Raw genomic sequence first — 13404 nt, forward strand, 5'->3', positions numbered from 1 at the left:
CTGGCTGAACACTCGTTCGGCGGCGACATTTGGTACGGGTAGTAGTGATAGAAAAGACAGGAGGAGGGTTTGGAGTTGTGTAGGGAACGCATGGCTGTGGTGGCTGTGGGGCAACGGAAGAGGATATGTTCCACGTTGGCGTTGGAGCAGGGGCAATTTGGGCAGGAAGAGTCCGAGCGAATTGCCACGTATGCGCGCCACGCGGCAAGCAGAAAATTCGGCAAATTTTGGTTAGGTTCAGCTCGGTGTTCGCTCTCCGTTCTGGCGCCGGGAGCTAGAAGCATCTCATGCTTAAAACGTAGCACGCCGAAAGCTCACATGTGGAGACAGCAGCAGTTTATGTTCGCTGGTGCGCGCGCGGGTAGCGTTAGTTCACGGATGGAGACGTGATTACTGAAGCCAGCTTTCATAATTATAATTATCAAAAGGCCGCTATCCTTGACCTTTTGACAAGCATATGTGTTCTTTACATAGAACATGCAAATTACTTTTTTTTTACACAGGAAATAGATGTAGCCCAAAAAATAGCCACATAGCCAAAAGGAAAATTCTGACGCGAACTCGGACAAAAAGTAGCCCAATTTGGCTATTAATAGCCCAATCTGGCGACCCTGTTTGTCCGCTTTCTGAATGTCGAGCAGCTGTTGCCTATGCATCTGTGTCAATTCAACACCGAACAGTAACTTTAGTCGCCGATGCCCGATGAAGCAGCGCCGAGTAGGCCTAATAGTCTAGGCAGTGTGGCCGTGACATACATTCACTGTTAATTGGCCGCTTTGGGAACAGCCTCCAAACCGCTGCGGAATGCGTGCCGCTAATATGTTAGTTCAGTTGGCACCGATGAGCCGCTTTTGCGTGTGCAGGTTAGATTAACGACCTTTAAAGCTGCATAACGTCTGTCGTCGTGGCCCTAACACAGCCTGCGTTCCTATCATCATCTATAGTTTGGTCCTATTTACGCACACGCTTTCGGAATTGACGAAATGTGCACTTTTCTCACTGTTGCCTTTACTGGCATCTCGTTACCATTGCGATCGGTCATGTAGACCGTTAAGAGAATTCTATTAATTTGATTTTTCAGTTAGTTTAATCCCGACCGAAGGTTCCAGCCAGCATCAGTGCTTTTTCGTTGGCCTAGACAAGTTATTTCGATCTCAAAATTGGCCTTCGCTGAATAATTCCAACTTGAGTGGTAAACTGGTAAACATGCACGCGCCTGACCTCGAAGGTAGTGCCAATAGCAACCACCTTTAGCGGCAGCTTACGAAACGGTGAATGGCTTGAACACACATCATCATTCACCAGAAATGCCTATTGTCAGCCTTCCCTAGTAGGACTTTAAAGCAAAAACGATAGAGCGCATCAAATGGTTACGGTGTTTCCTCGATTCGGATCTCTCTCTCTCCCTCTCTGTGCGTTTGAAGATTGGTCTGAATATTGCCTGCACGTGATGCAATCGGATACAATGCAAAACGGCAGGCGATGGCAGCGGTTATCATTCTCACGTATGACGACGACAATGATGACGTGCTACTTTGTCTTTGATTGCAAAATCTCATTCTAAAGATGTTTGTGTTTGTTGCAAAGTCGTTTCACAAGCGTAGAATATCAACACAATGGTCTGTATGAAACACGTGTTGTGGTTTGTAGCAATTAAGATTGAGTAACACCTAATGATGGACGTTAAGTATAAATTTCTATTCTCTGAAGGTAGAGTTTGCAGATTTCGTCTTTTCATATTGCCAAAACAGGAGGCATGCTACGCTTTTCTCGCTAAAAAAAATGGGTGCACATTAGATTTCTACTTTGAACATGGAAAGTGGGTGCAAGTTAGAATTGTCCAATCACTGATGAATAAATCAACAGTTCTTGGGCTTTAGTTTTTTCTGCATCCTGTTAAATTAAGCTTGCTGCATCACTTCATTTGTTCAGTTCCGTAAAGGTCGAATGAACAGAAGTTATCTGCGTGTGTAAAGATGTTGCACGATTTTACTGGTAAACTTCTTTCGGTGAGCAGGAGGAGGAGAAACATTTATTTTCTTTAAAAAAAGGAAAGGACAAGCAGTTGTATTTCTGCTTGTGCGGGAGGCGCCCTTATTGCACGGCTCCGGCGGCTCCTGCTGTCTCCCGGGCCCGCCACACCAGTTGCTGCTGGTTACGAGGGTCCGAACTAAGCACGGCCTCCCACTGCTCGTGTGTGGAGTTGGGTATTTGTGGGGCTGCCTTCACGTTGGGGCACGCCCATGTGGTGTGATATAGGGAGGCGTAAGTGTCACAAAGGGGACATTTGTATGACTGTAGAGTTGGGAGTGTTGCATGTACTCTGCTTAAATAGAGGTGTGTATTGGTTTGTAATTGTCGACACGTTACGGCATCTCCACGTGAGAGGTCTTGCGTGGAGGTGGGTATATCGTCTGTTCAATCTGTGGTGTTGCAGTATGGCGTTGTATTGCAATATGTACGGGCTCCATAGATGCGGTCGGATCCCTCTCTTGTAAACTTTTCTAGCCGAGAGTACACGGCACATAGAACCTACTCAGCATCATGTGTAGGTGCACCGCTTTTATTTCCTCTTAACTGAATGAAAATTATTGCACGTTGTGATTTCGCGAGCGCATTTCTCATGTGCACCTGTAGCGTGTTTTGCAATTGCGCAGGAGTAAGGACCGTCCGCGCTTGAGAGAGAGAGACCGGTCACAAGAGCGATCGTCACGCCAAGAGAAGTCTATAGGCGTGACCGGTCGTGAGCGGGACTACAGAGACAGGAGCCGCCAAAGGGACCGCTACCGAGACAAGGAGAGGGAGCACGGCAGTCGCCACTAAATGTCCCTCGTCACCACCACGTGGTGAGCGTTTGCCGTGTTTCTTTTCCTACTTGAAATTCAATTCAGTAGGCGACTATTTACTTGGGTCTAACTCGCTGAAGCTTGTCATGGGCATTAGAATGAAAACCAGAACGGCCCATAGGTTGTGACCTAATCCCTCCCACTTACCTTGAAACCTTGTTTCCGAATTCGGAGGCTGTGTGTCGTGATACTACGGGTGCTTCTGCACGCGCCAGATGCTTGACATGAGAAAATGAGGCTTGGAGCAATGGGAAGTGCATGCAAGAAATTTTATTTTTTCATGTGAAAACAAATCACTATTTCTTTCTTAAGTGTACCATGATAACCTGGTCAGGTAAGTGTACAAGACATTGCAATTTCCGGTTATGGTCATAACAAATTCGTGCAAGTGAAATTTGCATAAGTACATCTATTGTAAAAACCACTTTTTTAAAGCAAACCATAGTTTTCAGCAGAAAGAAGCATCGTCTGTTTGGTAAAATACCATGCACTGAGCTCACAGCATCAGAGGGAGGCTTTGCTTAATGTGACTCAGTCTTGAACGTTTTCTTGACTCGAGGCTTGAGACTAGAAGCAAAAAAAAAGGAAAATGAAAATAAAATACGGAACGTGGTTTCATCAGCTGCAGGAGGAAAAAGAGAGAAGAGGACAGTGGAATGCACAGATTTGGAAAGTAAACAGCTATCATGCAAAACACGACACCCACCTAGAATTTCAGGTTGCGACGGCAATGAAGCGGTCACCAACAGATTGCCGCACGACCGATGCGCTGACGATGTGTCCGTAATCGTCCACAATCCCAACATTCACTTGGATACGGTAAGTGCGGGAACTCCTCAGACTGATCTGCAAGACAAAGGAGGGCAGTTTCTGGTGTTGAGCTTTTAGTTTGGAGTGGGGAAGGGAAGGCGTTGGTCTAGGGAACAGACTGCATTCTCATTTTTCGTTATTCTTATGACATACATATTTACAAACAAATTTACTCTCCATCCCAGCCTTGCGAAAGTAGAGGTCCAGCAAAGGTGTTGAAAACCAACACTGCTACTGCTAAGGGGGTTATGCGATGCTTTATTGCTTGAGAGTAATGGTAATTGTGACAGCACGCTGCCCCTATAATATAATAATATTTGGGGTTTTACGTGCCAAAACCACTTTCTGATTATGAGGCACGCCGTAGTGGAGGACTCCGGAAATTTTGACCACCTGGGGTTCTTTAACGTGCACCTAAATCAAAGCACACGGGTGTTTTCGCATTTCGCCCCCATCGAAATGCGGCCGCCGTGGCCGGGATTCGATCCCGCGACCTCGTGCTCAGCAGCCCAACACCATAGCCACTGAGCAACCACGGCGGGTACGCTGCCCCCTATAGCGGTGCTGCAACAACATTGAAGTCATTTGTTAGGCTGGTTCTTTTACATACGAAATGCTAGGAACGTCGCTCCTCACGTTGCATGTTGCCATCACTGTGGCAGCTTGCGCAGCAATAATCGTTACCGGGAAATGTATGCAGGGAGCACCACGTGCATCGCATTGTTGTCAGGACCGCCTCATCAATTATGTGGTTTCGATGATTGCTTTGCGCTTGTTCTTTATTGAAATATATACTGTTCTCTATACGTTGCATGAGCGATTACAGAGAATGTACGCACTGTTCACTTCGTTTTGCTAACTGATTGAAGCTTGTACCACACTGGGGTAGGGGCCACTGCTCTTGTCTTAGTACTGTCGCCAGGATGGGTCCAAAATTTTGACGATAGATGCGAACATGAAAAATGGTGACCAACTAGAGGCTAACAGCTTCGCTGTAAAATCAAAATCCAGCCTGCTTGAAGCACCAATATTTTAGTGTGCGACTGGGCAGCCTACTCAACCCGAGTGGAGTGCCCACTTACCTGTAAGTAAAGCAGTTTAAACTGCATTCAGTGAACCGATAGCGTTCGCCATGCACAATAGTGTGAACGGCACCAAACACTTCATGAATTAGTTCGGCACAAAACTGGCCTGGCACCTCCTGCACTCTCAACAGGCTCCGAAAGCATGGGGATTCAATTTTTTTTTTTGTATACCACTCGCTAGTTGTTACCAGAGTTTAGTCAAACCCACAACTTCGTGCTATCAAGCCACACTGCACAAACCCTGTACAGAATGAATCAAACGCAAACATAGAGGCATTTCAGTGTTCCACTGGTGAAGCAAATGACAATGCAGGCCATCCTGAAACAAGCTAAGGTTGCATACACATTGAACCTGCCGGTGCCATGCTGTCGGTAGTACTCATCGCTTTCTCTCTCTACTTAAGGACAAGGGTTCATTGAGCAGAATGCAATTGTGTATTTTTTCATTGAGTCATAATTGAGTAAAGCATGTTGTTTCGGATTTCATTGTTTCGGATTACATGGGAATCCGTTTCCACAGATTCCCATGTAAATTTAAGTACGGAAGTGCCACCGTTTATGAAATTTTCTACCTGCACTCGCGCTGTTTCGGTAAATACTCTGCGACGGTGCCTGACGCTGCGTCGCGATCATTGCAAACTAGGTAACGTATTCCGCAACTGTTCTTAGTCGTTCTGTGTGGGAATGAAGCAGGCCGTCAATGCACAAAGCATTCGCTTCATTTTTTTTTTTTTTGAGGGAAGGGGGGGGGGGCGTGGCGAAAGGCGTGCACCGATCTAAGGTCGTGCGCAGGCGTTTCTGATTTTTTATTTGTTCTGTTTGGTCTTAAAGCATCTCTCCTATGACAATATTGCGCGAAACAAGGGCCCGGACTGCGTATACTTAAAGCGGTTGTTGATGACTGCGCGTGCGAGTTTCCCGACAGCACGCGAAAGCGCTCATAGCTCTGGAAACCGGGCGCGCTGGCACACTCACCGTCCCGCTCACATATTGTAAATCGACACTACTGAAATGTTTCCGTGTCATGTGGCCTTTTTGACAAGCATTCCGCAACTAAGCTGGTGCATGGAGCCATGTATCTCGTCTTGAATGCACACATAGCGGCTAGGGGGGTACTGCGCTTTCTTTACATCCGAACGTTGCCGATTAAGTGATTGGTGTCAATTCTCGTACATCGCGTATAAATTACAAAACGTAAGGAGAAATAGTAATCTTTGCGGCGCCGGTTACATCGCAGACTAACTTTGATAGTATGCGGCGGGCCTCTTACGGCGCGCTTGTCTGTACGCAGTCACTTGGCCTGGACAGCCGCGCTTGTCGTCTCTCGTATTCCCCGCCATATTATATGGCCAGCGTTAAACGGAGCCTCTCCTTCGACATCGCATCGCTGCGTGTCCTTGGAAAGGTCAAGGACCGCGCTTGGAGATACCAGAGGCTCGTAGGCCACCTGCATCTGCAGGTGCGCACGCTTTCGTCTCGCCTCATCACCTCTATCCCCGCCATATTGAAACGTTCTCTGCGCCACCTATAGGCGCTGGAAAGTGCGAATCACTCGGATGCATTGAATTTCATTAAAATCGGTCCATGAGTGATCTCAGAAAAACGTTTTTTTTTTTTTTTTGCGTTGAACAGGCCGCGTCGGAGTTGGGCCCGAGCTAAATATAAGGCTGGGTGCCTCAATGCGCGCCTCCTGCCCCGCTCCGTGCAGGGTGGCCGCATTCTTTGAACGGATCGTTTCTGCGCCGCCCGGCTTTTTCCATCTCACTTTCAACGGCCACCACATGATGCTGACGTACGCTGCCTGAAGCCTACTCTCCCTTTCCCCCCTCTATCCCCTCATCTTTCATCCCCCGCCCCCACCCCCAGTACGCTGCACCGTGCTCCCATATGGGCTGCAGAATTGAGCGTACTTTCCCTCTCCCAAATCACGAAGAAGATTACTAGGTGCTGCGCGCTGCGGTTCTCTAATACTTCGACAAATGGCTGGCGATTATTTTCACGTTCGAGACATCGAAAAAGAAGGCTTCTATGGACGGTGAAGATTAAACAGTACAATTACGCGTCCGTGGGCAGTGCGAGTAAGCCTTACAAAAATGCCTGTTAACATTATTTAGAACATCTACCAACTTTCTATTTACTTTATTGAGTCTATTTACATTTACATTCTGGTAACATTTGTTCATACACTGTCAAAATGCTTCTTTCTTACTTTTGTATAAAGAATACTTTTAATACACAGTCAAAAGACTTCCTTATTACTTTTGTATAAAGAATATTTTAAATAAGCCGTTAAAAGATTTTCTTCATACTTTTTCACACAGAATATTTTAAGTTCCCCGTCAACATGTCTTCTAGCTTTTGTCTATATAAAAACTTTAGCACTGCGTCAAAAGGCTCGTTACTTTTGTGTAAAGAATGCTTTACAATACATCATGAAAATATTTTTTTTTCTGAAGGACATGTATCCTCAGTATGTCCACAGCTCGTACTTTTTGCAGAGAAATATTAAGAATTGGAAGTAACTTGAGAGTTTCAGAATGTTTTGTAACACGCATTAATGCCGATATGTGACATACTCAGGAATCAAGCTCTTTGTTTTAAATCGTAGCCCCAATCCAAGTCGGTAGCGAATTGACAGAGTGCTACTAAAATGTTTAAAGAAATATGTTCGTAAACTGTTAGAACTAACCATTATAAAGGTTCTGCGGGACTACGTGAGCGTGCGGTGACGTCAGCACACTCCGAGAAATTTGTTTGCGCTACACCACCTGACCGGTGTGATAGCGGAGTACTGTGCAGGCCGCGCACCAGTCGCACAGCTTTATCCCGACCTTGGGGCTGGTTAACTAAAAGCCGATTTACGCTTGAGCCGTGACGCGTGCGGTCGTGCAGAAAACTGCGCACTTCGCCCACCGGTTTACAAATTTCGGTATACGCTGGGCTCGCACATGCAGTGTAAACCGAAATGTGCGTACCAGTCTGCGAAATGCGCAAATTCTCACCCCGCCACATGCGTGGTACGGGCAGGCGGGTGGTGCGGCGTGGAGCTCGAGCGTAAATCGGCCCTTGACCCGCACTGCTATTGCAAGGCCGCCAATTAGCTTTGCAACGAGGTAATCAGTTCAGTGCACTCCGCGATATAAATAGCACGCTCTAAGTTGGGACGTGTATGCACAGTATCGTCACGCTATTTGTTAAAAAGAAGAAAAAGAGCCGGAACTCATGGTAACACGGTGCTGGAACGTTGCCGCTCAAATATCCAGACGGCTGCAATATACAGCGGCTGCTGAGCGAGCGCGAGTGTCGACCTGAGTAAGCGCACAGGTAGAACAGAAAGAAAAACCTGGACTCTGGGCAGGTAAGACGTTTCTGTGAAAAAAAAAATGAAATTACCCTTACCGTATAAAAAAGAAATGTAGCTTTGTGCGCGTCCCTATTCGCACGCTTTCGTCCCTGCCTCCTACCGACGGCTTCTGCACGTTAAAGGTAACTAATACGACGTTGCACCTAAGTGAAGGCAAAGTAACTATGCTAACTGATCTGCTTTACGGCGATGATAGCTTGCTGTGTGTGAAAACAGATTGAAAATAAATAATTACGCACTCCTAATATTCGGTGATTTCGCTTCACAACACGGCGACAAAATTTTGAGCTCCAACAAGCGGTCACCATGACATCCGTAATTATGGCATTCCAGATACCAAGAGCCAGGATATCAAAGGCCATGATTCTGCCGTGCTTCGGGCGCCTGAAAACTGCTAACGTCATAGCCGCCACGCTTCGGACATGTATTTGACTATAAAAATATTGCTACAATAGGCTTCAGCATTATTTTGCGCTGGGCGCCTTGGAGCAAAATTTTGTCTTTGAAAGCGACAAGCGCTAAAGGATGTTCTTGCGCAAAATAGGATAACCACATAATTTATTTAATACGACATTATTTTTCTATGTTTATTACATTTGGAGAAAAAAAAAGCCGGTTTTCAGAACAATATTTGCCTCGAAATATAAAAATATACAGTCCCTAAATGCACAACAAAATTGAGCCGGCTGTCTTGTCAGGTGTTATTTTTTCAACCTCTGCCACGAGGTATGTACATTCCTCGAAGTGCAGTTCCCAGAAAGGAGTGCGCACAAAAGAGCCGGCCGCATTTTTCACCGAGAGGCGACGAATGTCTAAGTGTGAGTCATACCATCCCAAGGCGGGAGGGAGGGGGGAATATTTCGGCGTAAAAAGGGGCTTCAGTTCTGCGGCGGTCAAGGCGAAGAGGATGGATGGAAAGAATGACACCTGCCTATCTCGCGCATGCGCACAAATTTGACATGGTCCGAGTCGAGGCAAAGCAAGAGCCCGTCGCAATCGACCGTACCACGCCAGCTTCGCATAGGAACTGATGGCAATTCTTCGTGATTTGGGAGAAGAAACGTGCGCTTAATTCTGTGCTGCAGAATTAAGCGTACTTTCCCAAATCACGAAGAATCGCCATCGGTTCCTTTGCGACGCTGGCATGGTACGGTCGGAACGATGTAGGTGTTTCGTCGCACATTGTAGCAGCAATCTAGCTATTTTTGCTGCTGTTTATGCTTATGCTGTGTTGTGGATAATTCATCGTTGCAAGCCGACCAGCAACGTGTTTGCGAAGCCCACAGTGCTTTCTTCGTTCCGTGATGTGAACGTTTCTGCAGCTTCTCTGCCAGCTGCGATGCAGTGTCGTGTGAGGTGATTTAATATTGGCACCGTCCGTGTTTTAAACTGCACACGGCACAAATAGCGAACAACTGTTCCTCAAGACAGCACTGCGTTGAAGTTTCATCTGTCTCCAAATTATATTAGAATATACGTTCTTTTCTATCATTCTTCATAAACATATTATTTTGATGTTCTTTTACTTCAGTTTCTTACGCCGCATTTTGGCAGGTTATTATTGCGCGAGCAGTAACGACGTGAAATGTTTTAAGAACGATTTTCTTGCATACTTTAGCTATGCCGCGTCATGCTGTTCGCTTGAAGTTCCTATAAACACGAAGCATAAAAATACTTCGTTTTCACAGCGTTCGCAATTACTTAATGTCTGGTAAATATTGTCTGATCATGAACTCATTGTTTGCTCTTTCCTACTCTGGCTGTACAGGTTGAGGACGATGTACAGGACGGTTCACAATGACATACGGTTCAGCGAACCGGTTCACAATGACATAGGTTGCACTGGTTAGACAAGTGCGAATGTGAAAGAAAATCGTTCGCACTTGTCTAACCAGTGCAACTTATGTCATTGTGAACCGGTAGTTTTTGACACTGATATTTTGTTTTCGAGTAAAAATAAACGAACTCGTCAAAATACAGAAGCGTTCCATGCAATAAGGCGTGCTTAAAGATGCATAAGTCAGCGATCGGTTGCTATCACCGACAAAGAATTCGTATTCTTGAATACTGCTTCTATAACAGCGAAAATGACCGTAATCAGAGTTTCTTCTCCTTGGGGCATTTGGTCATGTGTGCCGCATTTTTTTTTTTAAACAAGACGTAGTGACCAGCCAGAAATCAGGAAGCGAGAACGGGAGTATTCTGTAAGGGTCCAACAAATGCACATGTCGATTTCGTCCACTGCTAAAGTTCTGCTTAGCTGGGCTGGAGTGCGCGTCAGAAGGAAACAGGCGGCTGCAGCCAATTCAGCAGCAGACGAAATGGAAATGTCGACTAGGTGGCCACTTGTAGAATAGCCTCCTCCCCCAGGTAGCGACGAGTATAATTGTAAGACCCCGTTCCTCCCTGGGCTAACAAAAAATCGTACAGGACAGTACGACTTGTAGCACCCACGCCGTCATGTCTTGCTCACGGATTCCACAAATGTCACCGGGCCAGCTTTGAGCGATAGCACACTCCACTAGACTGAACATTTACGGCACTAGAGCTTGGTAAAACCCAGAGCCTTCTGACCAGGGTGTTAGTGCAAAGCGTACGCTTCTTCAAACTCGCCAAGTATTGTGCACCTTACGAACGGCGACCCAACTAGCAATCGCGACTAAAATGTGGAAGCGGTGAACGAACTCTTACCGGAGGCGGGTTCGGGATGTTTTTCTCGTTGGAGAAGAGCTTGAGCTTGGAAAACGACAGCACCCGGCCGTACAACCAGAAACCGGGCCGCGGTGAATCCGGGTGGCAGTACTGACCAACTGCGCAAGTCCAAGGATACACTTTAGGGCTTAAATTCACTTCGACACAAACAGACAAACACAAAAATGTAAAGAAAAACGCCTCTCTCGGGAGGCGGCGATAAGGCCGACGACGATAGCGTCTCGCTCACACTTACCGCATTGGCGCCCAGTGTAATCCGTGAAGGTGAGCCAGACCGTGTACTGCCACTTATCCACCAAGTTTGTAATCCGAAACTCAGGCGCTGGCTTCATGAACCTGCATGCGAGGGAGATAGTCGAGGCACGGTTATTTTTGACGAACACCATTATCACGCGATGAATACGCAAGCACGTCTCGAAACGAGCAGCTATAACACGATGATTGCACGATGCCATGCTGAGAAAGACATGAACAGACAGCAATATGCCTGGGTCGTGCATAGGCGATTGTTCCTAGAATCTGAATTACGCGTTGCCTGTTGCCATGAACATGGGTTACCCAATAAGCTTGTCCTCAACACTGCTGAATCGGTGTAAACTGCAGGGATACCTTCTCAAATTGAGACGGTGATTATCGTTCGTGTCATTACTGTCCACTGTCTTTTTTTCAGACCAACATGTACACCACGATGTGGAAGGTGAGGCTTCTCGGCAGGAACGCTAATGTATGTTCGGAAAGCTCATGCCAACAACAGAAGCCAGCATGCTAACCTGTGGAGTAGGGTATTTCAACGCTTCTGAAAGCGAACCGTTTTGGGATCGGCCCCTTGCACAATGGCGCGTAACCGCGTCGGCTGTAAAAAACACTCGCCTGCCCTGTGTGTGTATCAGCAGTTCTATCCTATGCAGCAGGAACTCGTGCTGGTTGACGAGGATGACATGGGGAAGCATGGCCGGCAGTCTCTCCACGATCGCCCGCTGTGGATCCACCTTCTTCTTGGGAGGGAACTGGGGCCAATCGCTCCAGTCGTGAACTTGGTCCGGGTGGTCACTAGGAAAGTCCGCCGGACGGACGAGGTTTGGCTGAATCCAGATCTGTGGCTCGCTCCTAACGACGACGGCTGCGGTGCCGGAGGTAGACGGCACGCTTTCGATGTCCCTTGACTGGGACGCTCCGCCCGGTCGCTCGCTCCTAACGAAGACGGCTGTGGTGCCTGAGGTGGACGGGTGCACGCTTTCGATGTCCTTCGACTGGGACGGGCCGGCCAGTGGCTCGCTCCCAACGACGACGGCTGCGGCGCTGGAAGTGGACGGCACGCTTTTGACGTCCTTTGACTGGGACGGGCCGGCCGACGCGACGTCGCTGTTTCCGCTGTCACTGCTGGAAGCGCTGCTACTGCTGCTTTCATCGCTGCTGCTATCGTCGCTGCTGCTCGTCGACAGCTTGCCACCGATTCCCATAAGCATGGCGTAGCCGTACAGACTAGGGTCGAGCCCAGCAGCAGCGGAGGTAGAAGCACGGCCCGAAGACGCCATCCTCGAGGCACAAGTGGAGTTGGCGGAGTGTATCGTAGGGAGCGCGACTTCAGTAGGTCTCCGATGGTCGAGCAGCTGCCGTTTGCTGTGCAGCGACTTGTTTTATGGCGTGCTCGGGAAGTGGGCTACTGCAGAAGGCATGGGCTTTGCTTTTTTTTGCTATGTTGACGGCTTTGAAAGTATTTGGCACGTGCCCACTCACGGGTTCGATTTCAATTGGTGCCCATTGGTGTATAGCTTAGTTGGCTTTTCAACATAGGCGTGTCCTCGTTCTACGATTTTCTCCTCTCCCTCGAACCGCAGGTGGCCGAAAAACTTGTCTCGAATTTTTCCTTTGTTCTGACATACTGGACGAACATGTACCCCCCCTCCCCCCTTTCTTTTTTGAAGGACGTATGACCGGCGGGAAAGGACACTTCAAGGTCGATGGCCTGCTGTATTGCAAACTGAGTCATAGTGGTTCAGCGGGTGCATATTCTCGGAAAGTGCATGGATGGCAAAGAATAAAGGAGACGAGAGAAACGCTTCTGACACTTTACACCGTGTCCAATGTGCCAATTTACCATCTCGAGCTCCCCGGGCGAGATGGTATGGCACCTTAGCGTTTGACAGCTGCAAATCACCGTGATCTCTCGCAAAAGCAGCGCCTGCCTTTTTACGAATGTGTAAGGCCAGAGGGAAGCTAGATACTCGACTAGGTTAGCTAGACTGGAAGAGAGGAGGGTGAGGGGAGGGAGAAAGTGGTTAGAACCGGCGCAGTGAATTAACGAGGCCTCACCACCCTTCGCTTGCTTCTCCCATACAATAGAGGGGGCGGGAAAAAAATAAGTCGTAAAGAAAAGATAAAATAAAGAAAAAAAGGGTGAACAATACAAGTGTAACCGAAGTCGTGGATAACAAGACGAGGTCAGAAGAACGAGTCTTCTGCGCTGGTGCTTGACATTTTCTTGGTCTTCGAACAAAATCATGTTTGCTTGAAGTACTCCCCATGCACGATCTTCGAAGCCGTTGCTAAACTTTCAATCCAAGCATTCCAAAGTAGTAAAAAACGG

The 13404-nt window shown here is 47.5% G+C and overlaps 1 protein-coding gene across 1 annotated transcript; it reads right to left on the minus strand.

Moving 5' to 3' along the window:
* Positions 1–3285: 3285 nt before the first annotated feature.
* LOC139057500 (uncharacterized) lies at positions 3286–13046 on the minus strand. Its single transcript, XM_070535861.1, has 5 exons — positions 11688–13046; positions 11053–11153; positions 10797–10915; positions 3553–3692; positions 3286–3413 (listed from the first exon to the last, which is right to left on the minus strand). Exons 1-4 carry the CDS (start codon positions 12350–12352, stop codon positions 3561–3563), a joined length of 1017 nt encoding a protein of 338 aa, XP_070391962.1. The 5' UTR covers positions 12353–13046; the 3' UTR covers positions 3286–3413; positions 3553–3560.
* Between the last annotated feature and the right edge of the window lie 358 nt (positions 13047–13404).

Source organism: Dermacentor albipictus, chromosome 3, assembly GCF_038994185.2.
Source record: "Dermacentor albipictus isolate Rhodes 1998 colony chromosome 3, USDA_Dalb.pri_finalv2, whole genome shotgun sequence".
Taxonomy (NCBI): Eukaryota; Metazoa; Arthropoda; class Arachnida; order Ixodida; family Ixodidae; genus Dermacentor; species Dermacentor albipictus.